The 19,854-nt window shown below is 47.3% G+C and overlaps 2 protein-coding genes across 6 annotated transcripts in view; one reads left to right on the forward strand and one right to left on the reverse strand.

Moving 5' to 3' along the window:
- Positions 1-19,854, reverse strand: part of LOC116851500 (tubulin polyglutamylase TTLL4-like) — a 113,762-nt gene that overhangs the window by 80,624 nt on the left and 13,284 nt on the right. For all 5 annotated transcript variants that reach the window (XM_032830955.1, XM_032830958.1, XM_032830954.1 and 2 more), the window contains one exon: positions 201-265. The gene's annotated coding sequence lies outside the window, so the exon portion shown is untranslated. The remainder of the gene's footprint in view (positions 1-200; positions 266-19,854) is intronic.
- LOC116851508 lies at positions 5,754-7,157 on the forward strand. Its single transcript, XM_032830969.1, has one exon. It carries the CDS (start codon positions 5,999-6,001, stop codon positions 6,488-6,490), a length of 492 nt encoding a protein of 163 aa, XP_032686860.1. The 5' UTR covers positions 5,754-5,998; the 3' UTR covers positions 6,491-7,157.

Below are 19,854 nucleotides of genomic sequence, written 5' to 3' on the forward strand. Positions count from 1 at the left end.
AAGTTTTTCACGATTTTTGTTTGATTGTTGCGTAAATGAAACGGTTTACAAAATTTAATTATTGTTCTCATTGACAAGAACAAGTCAAGATTCTTCTTGAGATGTGCGCGTTTGGCAATGCAAAACGAGCGACATTAATTTTAAAGCAGCGTTCAGCATAAAAACTTCATGCAAAAAATGACGTATATATACAAACTCACCGATACCGATGTGCTTGTCGTTCCGCTCCAGTTGTCGTGGCCGCGAGTTCTCTCTGCTGCTTCACCTGCGGCAGAAATGAGCGAAACCTCAGTTGACGAAATAACAGTGTATTTGATCGCGTGGACGATAGAAACACGCCAGGAACATTGATCGGACGCAAAAAGAAGATGCAAGAGCGGTGAATTGAAATCGCACTTCAGCTTGAATGCTCGGTTGTTAAAGGCTTCGACCAGGACGCACCAAGCTTTACGAATTATATCGGCAAGTGCTACAAAAAAGTTTGGCAAAAAATGCAGCGCACGGTGCCGCCCTAATAACTGAAATTCGTATCGAGCCGCGGGCGACACCGGCAAGAAAAAAGTATTTAACAAGCACCGCAAAAATGGTCGCGTATAGGACCCATTTTCGTGGAATAACTTCGACGGTCGGATCTCTTGCTTTCGAGATAATACGAATTTGCGCAACCGAAACTATCGAGCAAAATGAGAAACTTGCGTCGCGAACGCCACGTTGTTCAATTAAAAAAGGAACAGTCGCTTAATTAATGCCGATATAAAGCGTGCTTAATAAAACGGAGAGATAAAATTCCAATGAAAACGATCTCTATCTGGGAACGGCGTCTGCCTACCGAAAACGATTACCACCCCGTAAAAGCGAGAAACAAAAAACAGATACGGTAGTCGCTGGACCACTTTTCGCTCCGGGCACAGACGAGAGAGCTTCTCTTTTTTAGTACCGTCCTCTCTCGACGCACCCTCCTCGTCCGTCATCCTCCTCCCTTTCTTCACGTCGGTCAACAGCTGAAGATAATCGGCTCGGCGAGGACAATTTCCCTTCGGAGGAAACGCGCGACGGGTGGACAACGCGCGAAATGCAGAAACCTGCGTGGTTGTTTAATAGTCGATCGAACAAGTGCAGGGTCGCTATCTTCAGATTTCAAGATCGATGTCGAGCTCTGCTGTTCTCGTACCCGCACCCGCGGGTACGGTTACCTTCTACTCGAGACGAAGCGAGAAGCAACGATACGGCATGACGGCTCGTTCAGATTTCGTCGTTCCACTTGCGAGCGATGCCAAAGAACCATTAAATCCGTGGAACGCGCCTCCTTCGTAGGTATATTTCATTAATACCGCTCGTAAGACGTTCCATCGATAGAACCGTCGCCCCGTTATTGCCTTTCGATGAGAAAAGCGTCATCGTTAAGATGATGTCGATTAGAATCGAGTTTCCGATGATAAAGCGTTTCCCTGGCTTTTCCACGTAATTTGTTTCGTGACTATGAGGTAGAACGAAACTGTTGATCATGTTACATTGAAACTTAAAAGATTTCAGCGGGTTGAATTAATGGTTTTATCGTCGAAATATTTAGAATGAAAATATTAGTAAGCTAAATACAACAACAACAATGAACAGATTTTCACATTTTCAGGGGAGAAGCCGACTTGAAATTTGTCCCGGACGCGTTACGAAACGCGGATCCTTTGTTTCGCCTGCTGCAATCAGCTCGCCAATTTATCCGCAGCCGACTCAATGAACCACAAAGGAAACCATTAATTAAAGCCCGCGAGAACGAGCGCGGCCGAGTAACGTACGTGTCAGAAATTTTCAACGAAACCAACCGGATTCACGGTGGGCACCGTGCACAGGCCGAGCTATCTCGATCTCGAAATCGGCACGATTACACGCGAGTGCGCGAGGAGGAAGTAGAAAAAGAAGCCGAGGAAGGCGGAAAGGGTGGGAGCGAGTGGAAGAGCGCGCGGCAAGACGAGGATGCACTTCAGCTTGCACCTGCCGGTGACGTCAGAAGGGACTTCTTGTTTGGGCCTGCTCAGCCCCGGGGGTCACTACTACTGTTTCAGGTTAGCCTGCCGCGCTTCTTCGCCTTCTCTTTTCTCTTCGACCCTCACACACCGGAGCCCTCCTCTCTCTTACCCTCTCGTCGTTTCGTCTACCCGCAGCATCGTCGAGCGCGGGTATGTATAGTCGACTCCTTCGTACATGAGCGAGTGAGTAAGGACACGGCACAAAGGACGCCGCGCGCCGCGGTCATTGCTCACGTATTAATTATATGCTAATGAAAATTCCACGTAAAATCGCGCTTTCTAAATCACCGCGCGCCAGGACAGACTAATGTATGCCAACTCTTTACGAGTAACTTTAAGTATATTGAATCACGAAATTCAGTAACGTTGTGCCTCTCATGTCTATGATCAGATTTATCACATAGAATAACGAAACAGAATACAAAAGAGGAAAAAGATCAAAATGTGCTCCAAACAATGTCGTGTGTAATATGAAAATCTGAATGTAACTTTTGATAAATTTGTTGCTACATCAATACAACAAAAAATTTACATTATTGTATGACGTAAATTTAATAATTAATTCAACACAGTATATTTACTTCATAAATGTAATTAAACGTAAATTTTCCATCATCGATTGTCTCACGTTACAATAATCATGAAAATCTTCTGTCTTCGCATTTTTTTCGTCGCAAAATTTTCGCGCTGTATTCCACATTAGATCCTCACTGAGTCCATTCTTTCTCTCGTTGTGCTCGCTGACGCGATAAACAATACTATCGTACATCAGAATACCAAAGATAACGTTATGATCGAAATCACGTTATATCATTCACTCCCCTTGATATTTGTTAGTGTCAATGTCAGAGCATCGTTCTACCTCCGGAATAATGTTTTATCTGATGGGACCCGCGACGCTTGTCTCATGTACAATTTGCATAATCTAATACCTCCGTCGCAGACGAAAGTGGGGAATTGATGTAGGAGTATGTATATATCGTTTTCGCGAGATGCAATTCGCATAAGTGAACGTAGTAACGGCCTCCAGTGTGTCTTCTGGTTTTCGCCGGCGACTAAATGTTTCTACATTTTAGCTACGCGAATCGATCTCAATCGCGCAAACTCACTGCCACTGGCTCATAAGCCGTATATAATCCCATATACGTTTGCGTTTCAACACATTCCGCTGGTGTTACATCGACATTCAGTAACTCTCCCAGTCACAAAGCAACGATCGTTAACACCGGATTCACAGGCGCGAAATTTACGCCGAGTCGTTCGCCGGTTAATGAACCAGAGTGATATATTCTGCTCAAAGAGGCGACGGCATCCTCGAAATTTGTCACGCCACGTGCGCCATGATTCTCCGTCACGCCGGGCGATGTATTATTACCGACATAGCGAAATGTGCGAGTATAAATTTCCGGCAGGAATATAAGCGGTAACTCTTCGGGCTCGGCGCGAATTCCCCCCCGGTCACTAGTGCGCCCCTCTTCTCATTGTGGGACAAAACGATCATGAATTATTAATTCCGCGCGAGACACCTCCGGGACGATGTGCGCGTCCACGCGAAAAACGCACGGGCGCGGCTTTAAATCGAGACGCCGCGAGAGCGAGCGCTCTTGAATTAATTAAAATTTGATGGTCGTATTAAAGAGAAACCGGTTGTAAGGTCTATCCGATTTTGTGCGAGGGTCTTCCGCGAGGACGCGGGCTTCCTTCGTTCCGTCGACTTAAAGTAGATTAACGTAGGCGAGAGAAAGAGCGCGATGCAAGTCGTCAGATCCGCGGGCTGTTCGGTGGAACAGAGCATTCGCGGATCTGCCCGCAAACCGGTTTAAATCCGCGTCTAACAGGAAACGCGCGAGATTACCCGTTTCCTCAATTTTCATTAGATTCGTCTGCCTGGGCGATGTCACGGGCGCGAGTTCGCCCCGAGTTCGAGACTCGTTCACGAGCTAGCGAACGTCGCTCAGTTGGAGTCACGATCGACTACCTGTTCCCTTCAAAGGGACGAATGTCGATGTTTGCCTGCGGTGCTGTGGCGAGAGAGTGCACATCGTTGTATATGAGTGAGACCCTTCACGACTTCCCCTTTCGCTCCTTTCCCTTGCTCTGTGTTGTAGTTTTCGATCTCGATCAGGTGCACTAAACCAATATTCCCAAACCGCCAATAATTTCAGGTTTAGATTGAACGACCACCCCTCAGTAACGGATGTCGATGTGCGTCTATACGCAGTGATAAGTAACACCGTCGTACTTCCCACACTTTTATATATTGATCATACACGTAGTTTTTCACCGTATACCGTATGCAAACGTATAGGATTACCTATCGATGTATCCGTGACTATTCACCTGATACCTGCCGGGGACTACGAGGAAGATTGTGAAAAAGCAAACCCGTCAGAAAGAACTCGGTAATTCGTTGGGTGCGAGGTGGAAGAGAAAAAATTTGTCGCCTCAGAAAACTTCCACGCTTTTTTACGACCGCGCGACTAATGGACGCATCGCACTCACGTGTCACGTGAAGACGGGGGCCTCGGGTTCCAAGATAACAAAAAAATCCAGTCAGAACGTATTTAATAGCGGGGGTTGCCGCACGAGGCTATCATGAGGCGTCTAGACGGTCGACTCTAAATCTCTCTGTCTCTCTCCCTTTCTCTCCCTATGGAGCACGATGAAGGAACGAAAAAAAGCCAACGCGCGTTACCGCACGTTAATTACTATGACTTACCGCCGGCTACGTTAATCCCCCGACTGACTTACAAACTCTCAGCCACGGCCGCGGCTAAAATTAAAATACCCGCGGCCAAGGCGAGATATGCGCGAGCATATCAGAGTTAACGAGCAAAATTTCACTGTTATAAATTCAACTTGAAACATAAAGCATAAAATTGCGCAGAAGTACCTTGCTACTATCCCCGGCCAAGAAACATACACAATGCCTACAAAAGGATGTACCCTCGCACGTCACGCTATTTCGCGTGTCGAAATTGAATACACGATCGATTGTATTCTCTTTCTTTGCGCGAGATAGTTGGATGTTTCTAATGAAACGTGTTATGGCTTCTGCGAATCAAATCAGTCGAGTAAGTTCCAATTAAGCAAATATATCGAGCTTCCTTCGTCTCGACTGTCATCTCTATCATCACCGATATCGTGTCTAAGCGGCCAAAGCGAACCCGCTACCCTCAAGACCACCGTCCAATCTCCGAAGTAACGACGCGACAAGTTGGACACTCTGTATTCGGTGTAAAGCCGCCAACAAAATCCGTTTCATATCACGCGAGTTTGCGTGCACGAACGTGTTGCAACAGGTTCGAGCCAGTCCCGCGGAAGAAGAAGCAACACCCCCTCGCAGTCCCTACGAATCTATCGTAGGGTAAGAGACCCCTCGAGAGAGAGAGAGAGAGAGCCGAGGGAAGACGTTCGAGAAATCGGAGTCGTAGCGGAACGAAAGAATCCACCACCAACACGCGGAAAACGAAGCGGGGGTGACGACGGGGTTGTGCGCGTGTATAAGCGTGGAGAGGCTGCGTGAGGTGACCAGGGTGCTGCATGCTCGAGATAGGTGGTGGGTAACCGGGGGACGATGGTGAAGGTGGGAGAAGAGCGGCAGATGGTCGGCGTGGACCCCGACGTGGGAAGCTCCGAATTCTCCGAGTTCCCACAGCCAGTGTGCACCTGCCTTCCCCACTCTGTCACCCCGTGCAGTCTCGGCGGGGCTATATATGGACGGGGTTGATCGTGCTAAGGCACCATTCGCTCACTAGCGTCTCGCTCCAAAGCAACTACCCAAAAGCATTCACAGATCCTACGCTACCACGTTCCACCGAGTTCCTATCGAACGACAGTTCGTGCCACGTGCTTCGGGTTCCGACAGTTCGAAGGAAGAAACCGGTTCAGTGTCCCGTGGTTCGAAGGAGAAGATCTCTTGGAAAGAGAGAGATAGAGAGAGAAAGAGACACACGCACAGAGCGAGAGGAAATATGGCGGCCATCACTATGAGCCACGTGTTTGAGTACGAGAACGAGCTCAACGACAATCTCTACAACCTGAAGATGTCGGGCAAGGCCGTGAGCAGCGGTAGGAGAATACGCAGCATACTGAAGCCACTGTTGCGACTCTTGAGGACGAAGCGAACGAGCAAGTACACTTCCAACAAGAGCCAGAAAGCTGTACCTCAGGTGGAAATCTTCACCGAGGAAGTCGACAACCAGAACAACGCCAACGAGGCGCTAGAGCGCAGACTATTGGCGGAGCTGCAAGACGCCGAGGAAGGAGCTGCCATCACTGTCTGCCTGGACGGGCAGATGACCGTCGTGCCGGTTGTGCCTGGTCAGTGCTACGTGCCGGTGCATTTCGCCCACACCCACGCCGGCGACTTCTACTGGACAACCCTGAGCATGGCTGACAGTGATCTGTGTTACAAGGAGCGCGCCTTCTCGCAACACCAACTGCCCGAGATGCAAGTGGCGTGAGAGAAGTCAGCGTCATCGTTGTCGAGGACTACGTTGCCGCATCTACCTCAAGGGCGAATCCGAGCTAACCTGGCCTACTCGAGGTTCGTTCGTCTTCTTTACGCGGAAACCCGATCTCAAAGTCCTCGAGATCAAGAACATCCACGATCTGCCATCAGCCACGAGATGTGGGGAAGAAACGTCGGATTTAGACATTGAGACGAGAGATTTTACATATAAACTGTGATTTTGTTTAAGCTAGATGTAAACTTTAATTTATGTATTTCGTATGTCATTAACACACAATTGACTGATCAAAACGAGAATTTTTCGCGAAAATAATCAAAATTTACTAGAGAATACCTCAGTGACCGTGTGAGAGTGAGAGAGAGAGAGAGCGAGAGAGAGAGAGAGAGAGAGAGAGAGAGAGGGAGAGAATGTGTGTATATGTATGTATGGCGAGAGAGTGAAAGAAAAAAGATATATATACACACACATATATATATTTTTTATATTACAGCGACGCGTTGTCGCATTTGTGATACTTGTAATGTTGATACTCTTTAGAAAATAACAGACTTGGTGTAATTTTGAGATTGTGATATCGGCTTTAACGTCAGCAAGTATTGCTGACACTTTCCTAATGTCTTCCTACGCAAATATTTCTAAAATAAATGTTACTTATAAGAATAAATATACCTTGTGTCAATTGATTTATCGTCCTCTTTACCTAAATCCTGAATGAATAATTGTAAGAATAGCATAGAGAAACTTTGACCTTTTCTATCTTTCTGAATAGAATTATATCCTTTTAAAATCATGAACTTATAAAAGAATTTTTGACGCAAAGAGATATGCGAAAAGAGACTCTTGCGTTAACATTCACCTGCGATTTTCGAAAGACATAAATATGTTAAAACTGCTTATTCGTATCTAAGGTTGAAAATTCCAACAACGAGCGAAGAAGATTTGACTGGGTGCTTCGTACAGAGTCGAAAGGACTCTGGACAAAACTATTTCGTGTTCGAAAAGGCGCGAGATGATGCAAGAGAGCATCTTTTGCGCGGGAAGACGATACATAGATATTGAGGACAAGGTTCCAAAGGAAAACTTGAAAGATTTCGGAAACTTACAGTTTCCTAAATTCTAATTTTGTCAATAAAAATAAAAATTATACTTGATATTACAGCGTTTTAGCGCAACGAATACAGATAAAACAGTTAATACAAATAAAACAGTTACAAAGTTTAAGTAGAGCGCATTCTCCAAATAATAAATCTTTGGAAATGGAAAAAAAGCAAAAGCGTGAACAATAGTTCGTTTAGCCGAGGATGTTGCACGGACACGGAGGGATCATACGCACACGTGTTGTCCATATGCGACGGACACATGTCAACTGTGGGTTAGTCGAGACTAAGGATGATACACGAACGGGAAGGGCGAGTTTGCGTGATTTTTTATGGGAACAGTGACAGAAGGGGTGATTCTAATCTTTCAATTGCAGAGAGAGAAAAAAAATTATAAACGACCACGACGACCAGCGATTGTTTATCGGGGCGCGATAGAATGTTTTAGAAATTGTAAAAATCACAAAATTTCTAAGCGATACGCAACAATTCTTCTTTTTTCCCCGCTTATTTCTCGCCGATAAGGTAGCGCGAACGAGTAGGTTTCTTCTCGACGTTGGGGCGAGGGTGCCACAGCCTGGAAGGCAGGCAACTCTTCGAGCAACCCTGCATCGAATGCAGACTGCACTCGAGTCGCAGGGGCAGAGGCTTTCTTTAGCACGCGCTCCCACTTGAAGGAGGTCAGACGCGACACCACCACGTTGAAAAAGAAGAGAAGTAACGCCCGAAATGTATCAATTACGCGAGTTATTTTCACCGCGTGCCGCATCGCGACATGTCGATTAAATAAATTAATTTATTATCCTCTTACTGTTGTCCCCTACCACGCTTCTCTCACCTCATTCGAACCTGTCTCACGGCTTTCCGGATCGCGTAAATTGGTCGAAACGAGTGTGTCGCAATCGTTCGATTGCCTTTTTCGTAATTACAGTGATTAAAGTGTCAGTGAAGGAATTTTTCCTCGTCCGAAATCGTCTCGTCGTCACGAGTCGCGCTCGCGTGGTGGGAACGGTCGGACTCGTTCAAGACATCGAAAGTATTCGAGAAATTCGCAAGTTTGTTTTGTGCAATGTAACGAAACGTTTCGCACATGCACGTGTTATTTCGCGCGTCACACGGCTCGTTGCATAACACAATCGTAGTCTTTGAAGATGAGCAGAAATTGTCGAAAACTATACAACCAAGTGTTGAATGTTGCAAATGCTGCTGCCACTGCAGGCAGCCAGCGGCGAAAGTGATAAATCAGGTCGACGGCGGCCACTCGCGCGCGGCGAACAATGTCTCGCTACTTTCTCAGTTGACATTTCTCGGCGCGAGGGAAAAGCACGTGTCGCGGAATCGGCTACCAACTTCCTCCTGCTGCCTGCGGCCGATAATCGCGGCCTTTGCTGTCCTCAGCCGAGTGAACGGCGCGCGGCTCGTGCCAGCGGAACGCTCGCTTATTCCCACGGCCCCGATCGACGCATTAATGCGAGCGAGCGCGCACACGCGCGCACGCACACGTGTCACGTATACCATTGCACGAGCATTGGATGACCGCGCACGCGGAACATACACACACACTCTCTCTCTCTCTCTCTCTCTCTCTCTCTCTCTCTCTCTCTCTCTCTCTCTCTCTTTTCTTCTCCCTCCCTCGAGGGCACGAGCGTGTATCTATATAATAGACTTTGTATACACTATGCTCCATCCTTCAATTCAATAACAATCGGTCGACGCACGATGGAAGTCGCAATTAAAGAACTCGGGTATGAGTCAGTCCAAAAATTTATCCGACACCCACGCGTGCAGCCCCAAAGCCGGTACTCACTCTAAATCCGTCAATAATTACGCAAAGGGAGACAACTCACGCCAGTTTCGGCTGCCAAGAGAGTCGTCAGCGAACGGACAACAGCGTGGAAAAAGAGCGCTTCCCGTTCGCTGTCGGGCCGAGAGACGAAAGGGAGAGGAATGAAATTGGCTCGTGACTAATGTCGTTCGTCACGAATGATATGGTGCTTGCGCCATCCTCGTGCCAATCCCGCGACGCCATTTGCGGAATAGGAAAAAGCAAAAGGAAGTAGAAAAGGAAGAGGAATCGTCTCTTTGGCGTGCACGACCTCTTCTAGTCGCGCGAATGCCGCAACCTCTTTGACAGCACTCGAAATAGGTGGATTGTTGCGTAATCGCGTGTACTAAAGCTTTCCAGAGATCGTAACGAGGGACCATCGTCGGCGTAATCGCCCTCAATTATCAAGGAATATCGATTCCTTCACGTCATTTCATTCACACGACCTATACACGCGTCACACCTGCAACATTCGATGTTTATTAGCATGCTACGCCGTGGTCGTGTGAAAAATTGTGTTTCGGGGGTAATTACTCGTGTTACTCGGTGCGATGCGATGCGTCATTGAACACGCAAAGCAAAAGAGAGAAAGAGAGAAAGAAGGAAAAAAGGAGAAAGACTGATGCGGATCAATTTAAAACGAGATTGCATTGGCATCAGGTGTTACCTGAGTCTCGGTTGTTTATGAGATACGCGATTTTGAAAAATCGCACTTAATCGCGCGCGTTTAGTAATTGCATTCCTACGAGCGATCTCGCGTGCGAGATCACGCGGGACGCGCAAGCGCCTTTTAATTTGCAATTACAGTCGATCGTGTTCATTACAGTCGAGTGTATTACAGTCAATTTGACCGTACCTACTGTTTCCCCTCTATCGCACCGTTCAATAAATATGAAAATTATCTTGCATTAATCGTCCCGAGAGCGTCAAGGATCATTCGATCATTCGATCTTGTACGCCCTCAGACTATATTGCAAACTCGACATTCCGTCAGATTTATCGTACAAGGTGACGCGATAAATCCGACACACATCGACCGTATCTACCCTTAGGTGTCTAGACCTGTCGGTTTTGAAAGGTACACGTATCTCTTCTCCGCGCATTCCACAGCCACGGACAAGGGTAGGGAAAGATCACGTACACGCGGATACAGATAGTCGCATTCGCTTTCATTAAGGCGGGCGCAGCGGCAACGACGCGCGTCCATCCGGGGGGACTCAATAAAAATCGATCAAGCCGTTCCTCCGGTCGACGGGGACGAGGAAAGAGGAGCGGGGCAAAAGATCGTACATACGTTCTTCCTATAATCTGACACTTTAACGAGCGTGGCGGCAGGAAAGACGGTGGCGGCTCTAGGCGCGCCGCTGCCACGTGGACGGCCCGCGCAAATCGGACGAAACTTTCTCGACCGCGGCTCCCGGGCACACACGGCTTCTCCTTCGGGCCCCGTTCTCGTGAGAACTCGAGACAGATGCGTCGCGCGTGAGAATCTCGGGCAGATGCGGACTTACGCACCTTCTCTCTCGAGTGCGCCACGCACTGTCTCGTATTTATAAGATGTACACGTCGTAGTCGGCCACGTTGGATAGGTAGGTATGGAGTATAGATATAGAGATAGGTAAGTGTGTGTGTATATATATTTATATATATACACACACACACATATACGTGCACACACGACATGCCGACGCGTATTACACGCTCGACCGTAACCCGCTTACGGTTTTCGTCTCTTCTTCCCTCCTACCATTCACTCTCTTTCTTCAGCGTGTGCGCGGAACGTGTGCGGAACGTGTGCGGAACGTGACTCTGCCGCGCGCTCGCATTGCCCTTTTTCCCGACGCGCATTTTCAAGCGGATCCCTCGCGAAATAAGAGGGAAAACCGCACGCGGTCGGAGGACGATCGAGGCATATTAGGCAAATTATATGCCAGAAAATACGGGTGCAGCCTATACTTGGGCGCGTACGGAGTTGCAATTTGGCATGGATTGAATGTCACGTAAGAATTATAGTCTGCTCGATCCGCGCTCGAGCGTTTATGGTTGCGCCACATACACAGAGAGAAGAAGAAGAGAGTGTCCTTGATACACCGATTAGCAAACTTTTTATCAATCTCTTAAATGCTCGTGCTAACGTCTATGTTCACTAGAATATCAATTGGATATTAATACCCTCGATAAAACGGCCGCTTAACCATCGGCGAATCGATAAACACCGTGACACGCCAAGACACGATAAGACGGACGATGACTTGTCACGTCAGTATAATTACCGTCGACGTCGACGTCCAAGTTTCGCGTGCCTCTTCTCGACAAGGGGACTATTCACGTCCGGCAAAGGTCCCCTCGCGCGATCACGTTCGTCTCACTCGAATGGTCGACATAATTACGTGAAATCCTCGCGAAAATCGAGCCCAACGTTCGTCGATGTTCGCCGAGATCTCGCGCGTTCCCGTCGTTCCGAAGAGAAATCGACGAGGCACCCTTGGTCGACTTTACGAACGTCCGTCACGTGACCTGCTTTCGCGCACGAGATAGTTTTTGGCACTGTTTCACGTAGACGATGCTCGAACACGTTCCAATGCGCGCTTCTCGACGAGCTCGCGACAAGAATGGACGCTCACGTGCGAATGATTATATAATAAAACACCAGCTCTGAGGAGAAACTCCAATTTTCCGTCCTCATCCCTTTACACGACGTGGAGATCGTCCCCGTGCTCGAGAGGATCCTCGCGTTTACGAGAGACCGGTTAACGTTGAGGAACGTGGATGCGCGAAGCCGCGGCGGCTTACACGAAAAGAAATCGCACGGCCCGGGGCTGAAATTTCGCGCGTTCGCTTCCGCGCGGCGAGCGATACGTAACGTTCGCAATTTGTAATCAAGATTTATAGTCGGGTGAGCGGAACTTCCGGCCCGACTCCCGTCGTTGCGTACCTACATACACCGCGGCGGCCGGAGGCGAACGAGCGGTCAGAAACGCTCGAGCTGTCACTCGATCCCGAAAGTAAGCGGGGCTAATGTTACGCCCGCTATAAGTCAGGTGCTGCGTGCAGAGTAGCCACCTTTGAAGGGGCAGGAGCCGGGGTCCCCCCGGCGAAAAAAGTCACCCTGAACCGCTCTCGCGCGCGCGGCAGCATTCGCCGTTGCGGCGGCCAAGATACGATGAATGGACACTGGATAACCCCTTCTCGTTCGATCATCAGCCGGAATAATCGGCGAGGAACCACGTGTATCGAGCACAGGCGTAAAAAGCATAGCGTGCCTAATGACCATACTTCCACGGCTCCCGTGACTTTGATTTTTGGTAGCCAAAATTTTCGAGGGATAAAAAACGCTCATCCTCCTTGTGTTTCTTCACTAAAGACACCGTGCAACGCACGCTTCGACATGCTTCGACAGCGAGACGACGAGGGGGAGAGGGTGGAGAGAGAATTTACGATAAAATTAATTCGCGATCAAGTTCCGAATTTGCACATCTTCCTCTGATTTAACAATTACGAGAAATTCGACTGGAAAACTATTTCAATGTGGTGAAAATTTCGGATAAATGTGTGTTGAATAAGTAAAGCTGAATTCCATGATTTTTCGACGTATCCCGACAGAAGCTCGAATTTCCCTGTCCCTCTTCACTTTTGTCCGCCATTCGTTTTGAATATCACGTCAAGGTGAAAAGAAAAGCCATGAGACAATTGGGGCTCTTTGTGAAGAAGCTGGTGTTCCTTAACGACTATCGTGTGTTTTGCCGTTTGGCAACGTGTAATCTTTTTCGGAGCGCGATCCTCTCATTCACACATTTTGCAAAGAACGATGCAAACCGGAAAAAAGAATTTCCGTTACCGCACATATTCGTGTGTGGATTTAACCTTATTTTTGTAACAATTGAATAACCACTCGGTTACCGTAAATTACGAGAGACAACTCTTCCTGTCAGACAATAAAAGACACATTTTTCTTTGATTCTTTGTATATCCTGCAATTGCTTCGCGTGATTCCATGTGTCATTTCGATTGAAAAAAATGTACGTCATTACATCGATTAGACTTTGGTGAAATAATGAAATGACAGGGAACGAAATAGATCAATTACGCGACAAGAAGAGAGAAAATGACAAGAAAAAAAGAAACACGCATACAGTGAACGGCATACAACAGGCGCAAGCATACGTAGCGCTTGATCTTGAATTCTGTTTCAACGCAACGATCATCCTTTCGGTGTCCCGATTATTTTGGCACTGACTTTGCGAGCCGCGTGTTTTCGTTACTTTAAACCAGAGGTCCTCAAATTTTCTAAGATTGAACAATTCCTATACCAACCACATATTACCTGAATTTCGAGCGAAATTTTCCGCGCCCTTCAAAGCGATTTGATACGAACATGCAAGTTTTTCGAGCAATCAAACTTATTTTTTCTATCAAACTCCGTTTTGTACACGTGGATTAGACTGAACACATACATTTGTATCTTTACGCAAGATTCTACGCAAGTTACTGGTCCGAAATATACAGGTCGAGAATTTCTGTTCCAAGTACACGTAACGCTGGCGTAATTTCAGACGTTGCGATGTTTTCTTCTACTTATCGTTTTACTGATCTAAATATAACGTGTGTATGTGTATATAAGAGCGCACGTCCATTACGCGCATTCAAATACACTCAACCCCTTTTCTCGTTCTACCGTAGGATCTTGAATCTACGAGATAAGCAATTTTTCGAAGATATACTCGAGGAAAGCTTCTTCATATGATATTTATCGTGATAAATCTACGTGAACCATACTTCCGTCTTGGATAAAGTAAAGACGCACTATGGCGTATGTGTGTGTGTGTGTGAGTGTGTGTGTGTGTGTGATGCAAGTGCTGTTGGCGGCAAGACCGACTACCTGTGACACCGGTAACGTCATCCCCTTAATAACGCGAGCCACGTGGTAAAGAAGAAATCCCCGTGTGCGAACCGGATCACGGAATGCCGCAAAAGAAGAGCGCGTGCAAAGAAGTCCGGGCAGTCGCGAGGGGGAGAGAGGAGCGGGAGAGGAGGGAGCTCTCCGCACACCCTGTAACTCGCGCAGCTCACGAGAGCGAGCCTCGCACGCACATGCTCGATATTCCCATGGATTCCGCTGCCTTATGGTGGCCGCGGAACGATATAGGTCCGGTCGTCTTTCCACCCTTCGCGCCGTCACCGCACGGCGACGAGCTGTCCTCCTTCCTCGCTCGCTCGAATCTCTCTCTGTCCAAACATCACGGAACTTCCCCCTTGCGTAGCGCGGGCCACGAGCACGGCGTGCGTAGGCACGCACATGTCCCGAATTCCCACAGTCTTCTCGCTCGTGGGAGAGGAAGAAAGAGGGAGTGAGACACATCGTCGTCACCTTGTGGGAGAGGCCTCGAGAAAGGACGAAGGATGCACGCGCCCTGGGCCGCTTATAATCCATACGCGGCGCACACACGCATCGGACGCATGCACTCCACGCCACGTGCACTCACGTGCACGCCGCCCTTTTGCCGCGCTTTCTCGGCAAGCCCGCCCTACAAAACTGCCCGCGCGCGATGCTTCGACGGATAAGTGCTCTTTTTTGTTCGTGACACACGCACCAGCGATTTCGGCATTCCGCCGGGCCTCACCGAATCGTGGCGGGATTAATCGGCCTATCCGTCGGAATGTTAATAAGAAATTTAGATCGATCGACCGGCGCAAACGTCTCGGCGCGATGAATCGCGATAACGTCGCGCCGCGATAACCCGTTCCTGCTAAGAAGCAATTATGAATGCAAACCAAAACACGTATAATATAAATTCCTTTTTCACTTTTTTCGAAAATCTTTCCTCAAAAGGAGATAAAATTAGAGTATAATTGAAATTAATGAATGTGTCTGAACAAATCTCTTTTGTTATGAGACAAAGTTGGTGCACCGTCTCGTAAGTTGCTGATTGTGCCCGTGCAATTTCATCATATTTTGTTTATTCTTAAGAAAGAATAATAAAGATGAATTTTAAAGAGTAATAGTATAGATAATTGTAGTTTTGCATATAAATTTTGATTATGACCGACACGACAATTGTGGTATCAAATATCGTGCAGGAAAAACAAGTGAAACGCAGGCGAAAAATAATTATATCGCTGTTACTCGGCTTTAATATTATAAATAGGACTTTTATAAGAAATCGCAATAATCTTGACGAGTTTCCTGAAGTCAAGCAATTTTGACCCGTTTTATTCAAAGTAGACACGCGATATCGCCATGCACAGCTAAGCTTGTAAAATGCGTCGTATAAAAGCGATTAGATACGAGGTGCGTGTATGCATCATTCACTCGACACTGGCGAGGTCTCTTCCGCAATCAGCGTTCGCCTCGCTCCTTGACCGTGTCATTTCTCTTAAACGTCCGACGTTCCTCGCCCCGCGCTCCAACCCACTCGAGAAGGCAGAGCAAAGTGACGGCCGGATTGAGAGCAAGAGGGAAACGAAGAGGAGGACGGACGATAAAGTAAACGACAAGCAATCTTATCCACCCACTTAATTCTCGTCTCTCCCGAGAGCGGAGGAGGGCTGTCGTGTACGCGTGTGCGACGCGTGTGAAGACGCGTACAATGTACAAGTATGTAACACACGTGGATCACGTCGAGCGCCATGTATCGATTAAAGGGAAAAAAAGAATCGTGACTTGGAATAAGTTTTTATCGAACAGAGGTGCTTATTGATATATATCTGTCCGCACGTGTCGTTTAAAATGCAAATTGCTCTGCGAGTTTTTGCAACTTAAACGGTTATATAGTACGCACTTCGCATTCCTCGCATAGATTTCTGTGCTAGAGATGCACACGTAATGTTTTTCATTCTACTTTTTATCTATACTGGCGTACACAGTGCACGCTGTGATACCTCCACGAGGCTTTACTTTACTTTGATTGCTGATAATTTCGATAATAATGACGTTCCATCGACTTTTTCATTGAATTGCAAATTGTAATCGACAAGATAAATAGGTAAAAAATCCGCGTGATGGATTCTCAGAAAAGTATCGATACGAACGCCGTTTTTTTCGGTATTGCTGCACCGTTGACTCAAATAGAAACAGATTCGTCGCGCGGTACAAATAAAAATGGGCGATATAACGATTAATTAGCCCTCCTTGTAAAAGCGATCGCGACATGTCCCGGAAAAATGACCAAGCGTCGACCTGTCCGATTTGAGACGCAGGCGGGCCGGCGTACGAGGGTGGAAGGGGATAGAATGCGGGACACATTCGCGAGGGCCGAGTAATACGGCAGATGAGGAGGTTGCAGGAGTCCGTGGGAAACATCCTCGGTGTGGTTCCTTCCTTAGGAAGGCGCGCGCGGAGATCCTTAGTGATCGTGTGCACGTACACGCGAGCGTCATGGAGGACTTTCAGGGCAGGCCATCTGCCCGAGTCTCTCACGATTCCAGGCCAGCTGCCGATATCTTCGCATAAGCGTGCATCGTGAAAGGGCCCCAGGCGCTAAATGCGCGCCTCGCACACTTATTTGCGACTAGGTGTGTAAAACTGCGATCGCTCTACAATCGCCCGTGGCGATCTCGCTCGACGCGCTGATTTTTCGCGCCGGACCCTACGACCCTTTTCGGGTCTTACGACCCTCTTCTCTCTTCTCTCCATCTTCCAAGCTACCTCAGGGGGCTGACTTTTCGAGGGTGAGTCTTCAGGGGTGCCGACTCACGTGTCAACCACGTGTAACACGAATAATCGGGATTACGCGCGCGCGATGATCGATTTGTAACGAGTACCTCGTATGCAAATCGCCTGCTTTTCAGCTCGACGTGCAAAAGTTGTCTCGAATTTGCCTACGAGAGTGGACTCTGTGCGAAAAAACAACGGTCACACTATTCCAACTAGTAAAATTAATCAAAGTATCGCTCGCGTGACTATATATAATCTTATATCGCCAAGCTGAGTAAACTGCAGACTGCAGTCACTGTTCTGTAAGCGTAAAGAAAGGTCGTTCACTTTCGCAATTACTCAAACCTTGGCGCGTTCTAATCACTGTCTCTATACGAATTCGCCATTATTACTAAGATATTCGCATGACACACGATAACTCGCACATGCATTTCCAAGAAACCAGCGCACCTGCGTGCATCCCCCGAAATGCCAGAAGATTTTTTCGCACGAACGGTCGGAAATGCTAATACACACGACGGCGACGCGGTGTTATCCCTTAGCGCGTAGGAAATTTCTCGGCGCTTTTCAGAAGGAAAACTCCAAAGAAGCTAAAGAGCGAGTCGACGAGAAGGACATTCCCGTTGTGATTGGGTCGGGTGACGGGGTTAAGTTTGGGAAACGCGGAAACGACGGTATCGTTCAACAGGCAGCTCGTGCATCGCACGCTTCGACACGCTTTGACGGAGAGAAAAGGGAAAAAAGGAGGAAAGAGAGGAAGACAAAATTTCTGAAAAAGAGAACGGCTCAAATTTTTCTATGGGCTTATTCGATCTCACGTGTGGTGGTGCGTATAGGGGTGAATTCTTTCGGTATGCACCGGTGCTTCAACGGGCCTGAAAGTGTGGGAACGAAACCGTTCGTAAAGCGGACGCGCCACCAACGCTCGTACCGTACGGAGTCCGGTTACATCAACATAATGATGGCTCGTGCCAAGATGCCACGTACAACAAGACTGAATTTTAACGAGACTACCATTAATCCACTAATACAATTCAGAGATTTTAGCGGTGTCGCGCGCTCGGCAAAAAATTCATCACGTGTCTTTTGTAACATTGTCGTCAGGACAACAAGGGGCAGGAGACGGAAGACGGAAGGAAGCGCGACGTGAGGTGAGACGCGAGAGCGTGAGAGGCGGCATTTCCCGACTCGTTAATCAGTCTGAAAACAGTGATGTAGGAAGACAGGCTACGGCGGTGTCAAAGAGGCGCATTCGCCATGTAAGAACACCCCGAAAGCATCCTAATTAGGCAATGAAAGGACGCTTTGTGACTCTCGAAAGACGCTTGTGTCTAAAAGGCGCCGATAACACACGTGCGTCAAATCTTCAAGAGGAACGCGAAGACGACGACGATGACGACTAGACTCGAGTCCTTCCGAGCGCGGTTCACACGAGACAAACGCGGAATTATGAATGGGGTGCTTTGTGGTGAGCCGCTTACAGAATACTATCGTCGCGTCCGTGGTACCGCCATATGGAGCACGTCGAGAGCGACAAAAATAAGCGACCATTAATAACGTCAGAACCCCTTTGGATTCAAAGAAAATTGTAATTTCGCCCCGTGCGCGTCGTATCGGACGTTCCTGTAACGGACTATACCGTTACACCTTATTATTCACAATCATGTCGTGTACTTTAACTCAATTGTGCTGTCGAAGTGGCTACGAAGAGAATATTGTAGTTTTCTTTCGCGGAAATTTTTTTCAATTTTATCATCTTTTTAAGAGCCCAGGAATGGACTGTTAGTAAGGTCTATCTTGCTAAGGCATATAGTAAATTTCATTAGAAACTGGAAACATAGCAAATGTTTTAATAAATAAATAAATGGATAAATAAATAAATAAATAAATGAATAAATAAATGGAAAAATAATGAATTACTGTAAAACGTCGATCTATTGTTTGATTACAAAATTCTCTATAATAATTTTTACTATAAGATTCTCTCCGTGTACCGATTAATCGTAAGAACTTTGAAAGAGAAACGTTGCGCGTCTCAAAAGCTTTCATCTATATGATGCATCTATAGATGCATTATATATAATGCAGCTATCGCTATCAGGACCGAGGATTTTAATGGTTTCTGTGACCTTGCATCATGGAGCACGTAAGGATTATCCAGGTATCGAGTGACAGCGAGCCATCGATGCTCGTCGACCGGTTCTTTACGGGCGCAGTATATTGCCTCCGAGAAGGAGAGGAAAAGAGACCAAAGCGATCTGTATCGATCAAAGACCGCGTTGTCGAAGCTGGAGAAAATATCGTGGCGCGTTGATCGAGGTGAGCACAGCAGCGTGAATTAAGTTATCTCGACTTAGAGAATCGTCTACGTTCTCTTTCCCCCTTTCCATCTTCTAGATTACAGTCTCCCGCCGGTCGAGAGCGAAAAATTAACTTAACCAGGATAACCGGCCCCTTAGGACGAGTTCTCCATCCGGCCTAGGAATAATTAGCGCGTGCGGAACAATTAATCGCGGATTCTTCGAAAACAACTCTTTACTTGAATCCCGGCTATTTTATGCTCAACGACGCGCGCGCGCGTGGCGTAGATAATCCAGCATACAGACGACCTTGCTAAATAATTGTGGATATCACGGATATTATTACGAGCGTGCAAATCAAATTTGCAGTCGAACGGAAAACAAATGTTCCCAACGCCAGCTGCTTCATTATCCGCGCATTGGCGTGTTCATTCTCTTTCGCGAGATACAGACAAGTGTCACGTATGCGATTCTTTCTC

This window comes from Odontomachus brunneus, unplaced genomic scaffold (assembly GCF_010583005.1).
Source record: "Odontomachus brunneus isolate Ranch 3 - 2012 unplaced genomic scaffold, Obru_v1 Obru_scaffold_176, whole genome shotgun sequence".
NCBI lineage: Eukaryota > Metazoa > Arthropoda > Insecta > Hymenoptera > Formicidae > Odontomachus > Odontomachus brunneus.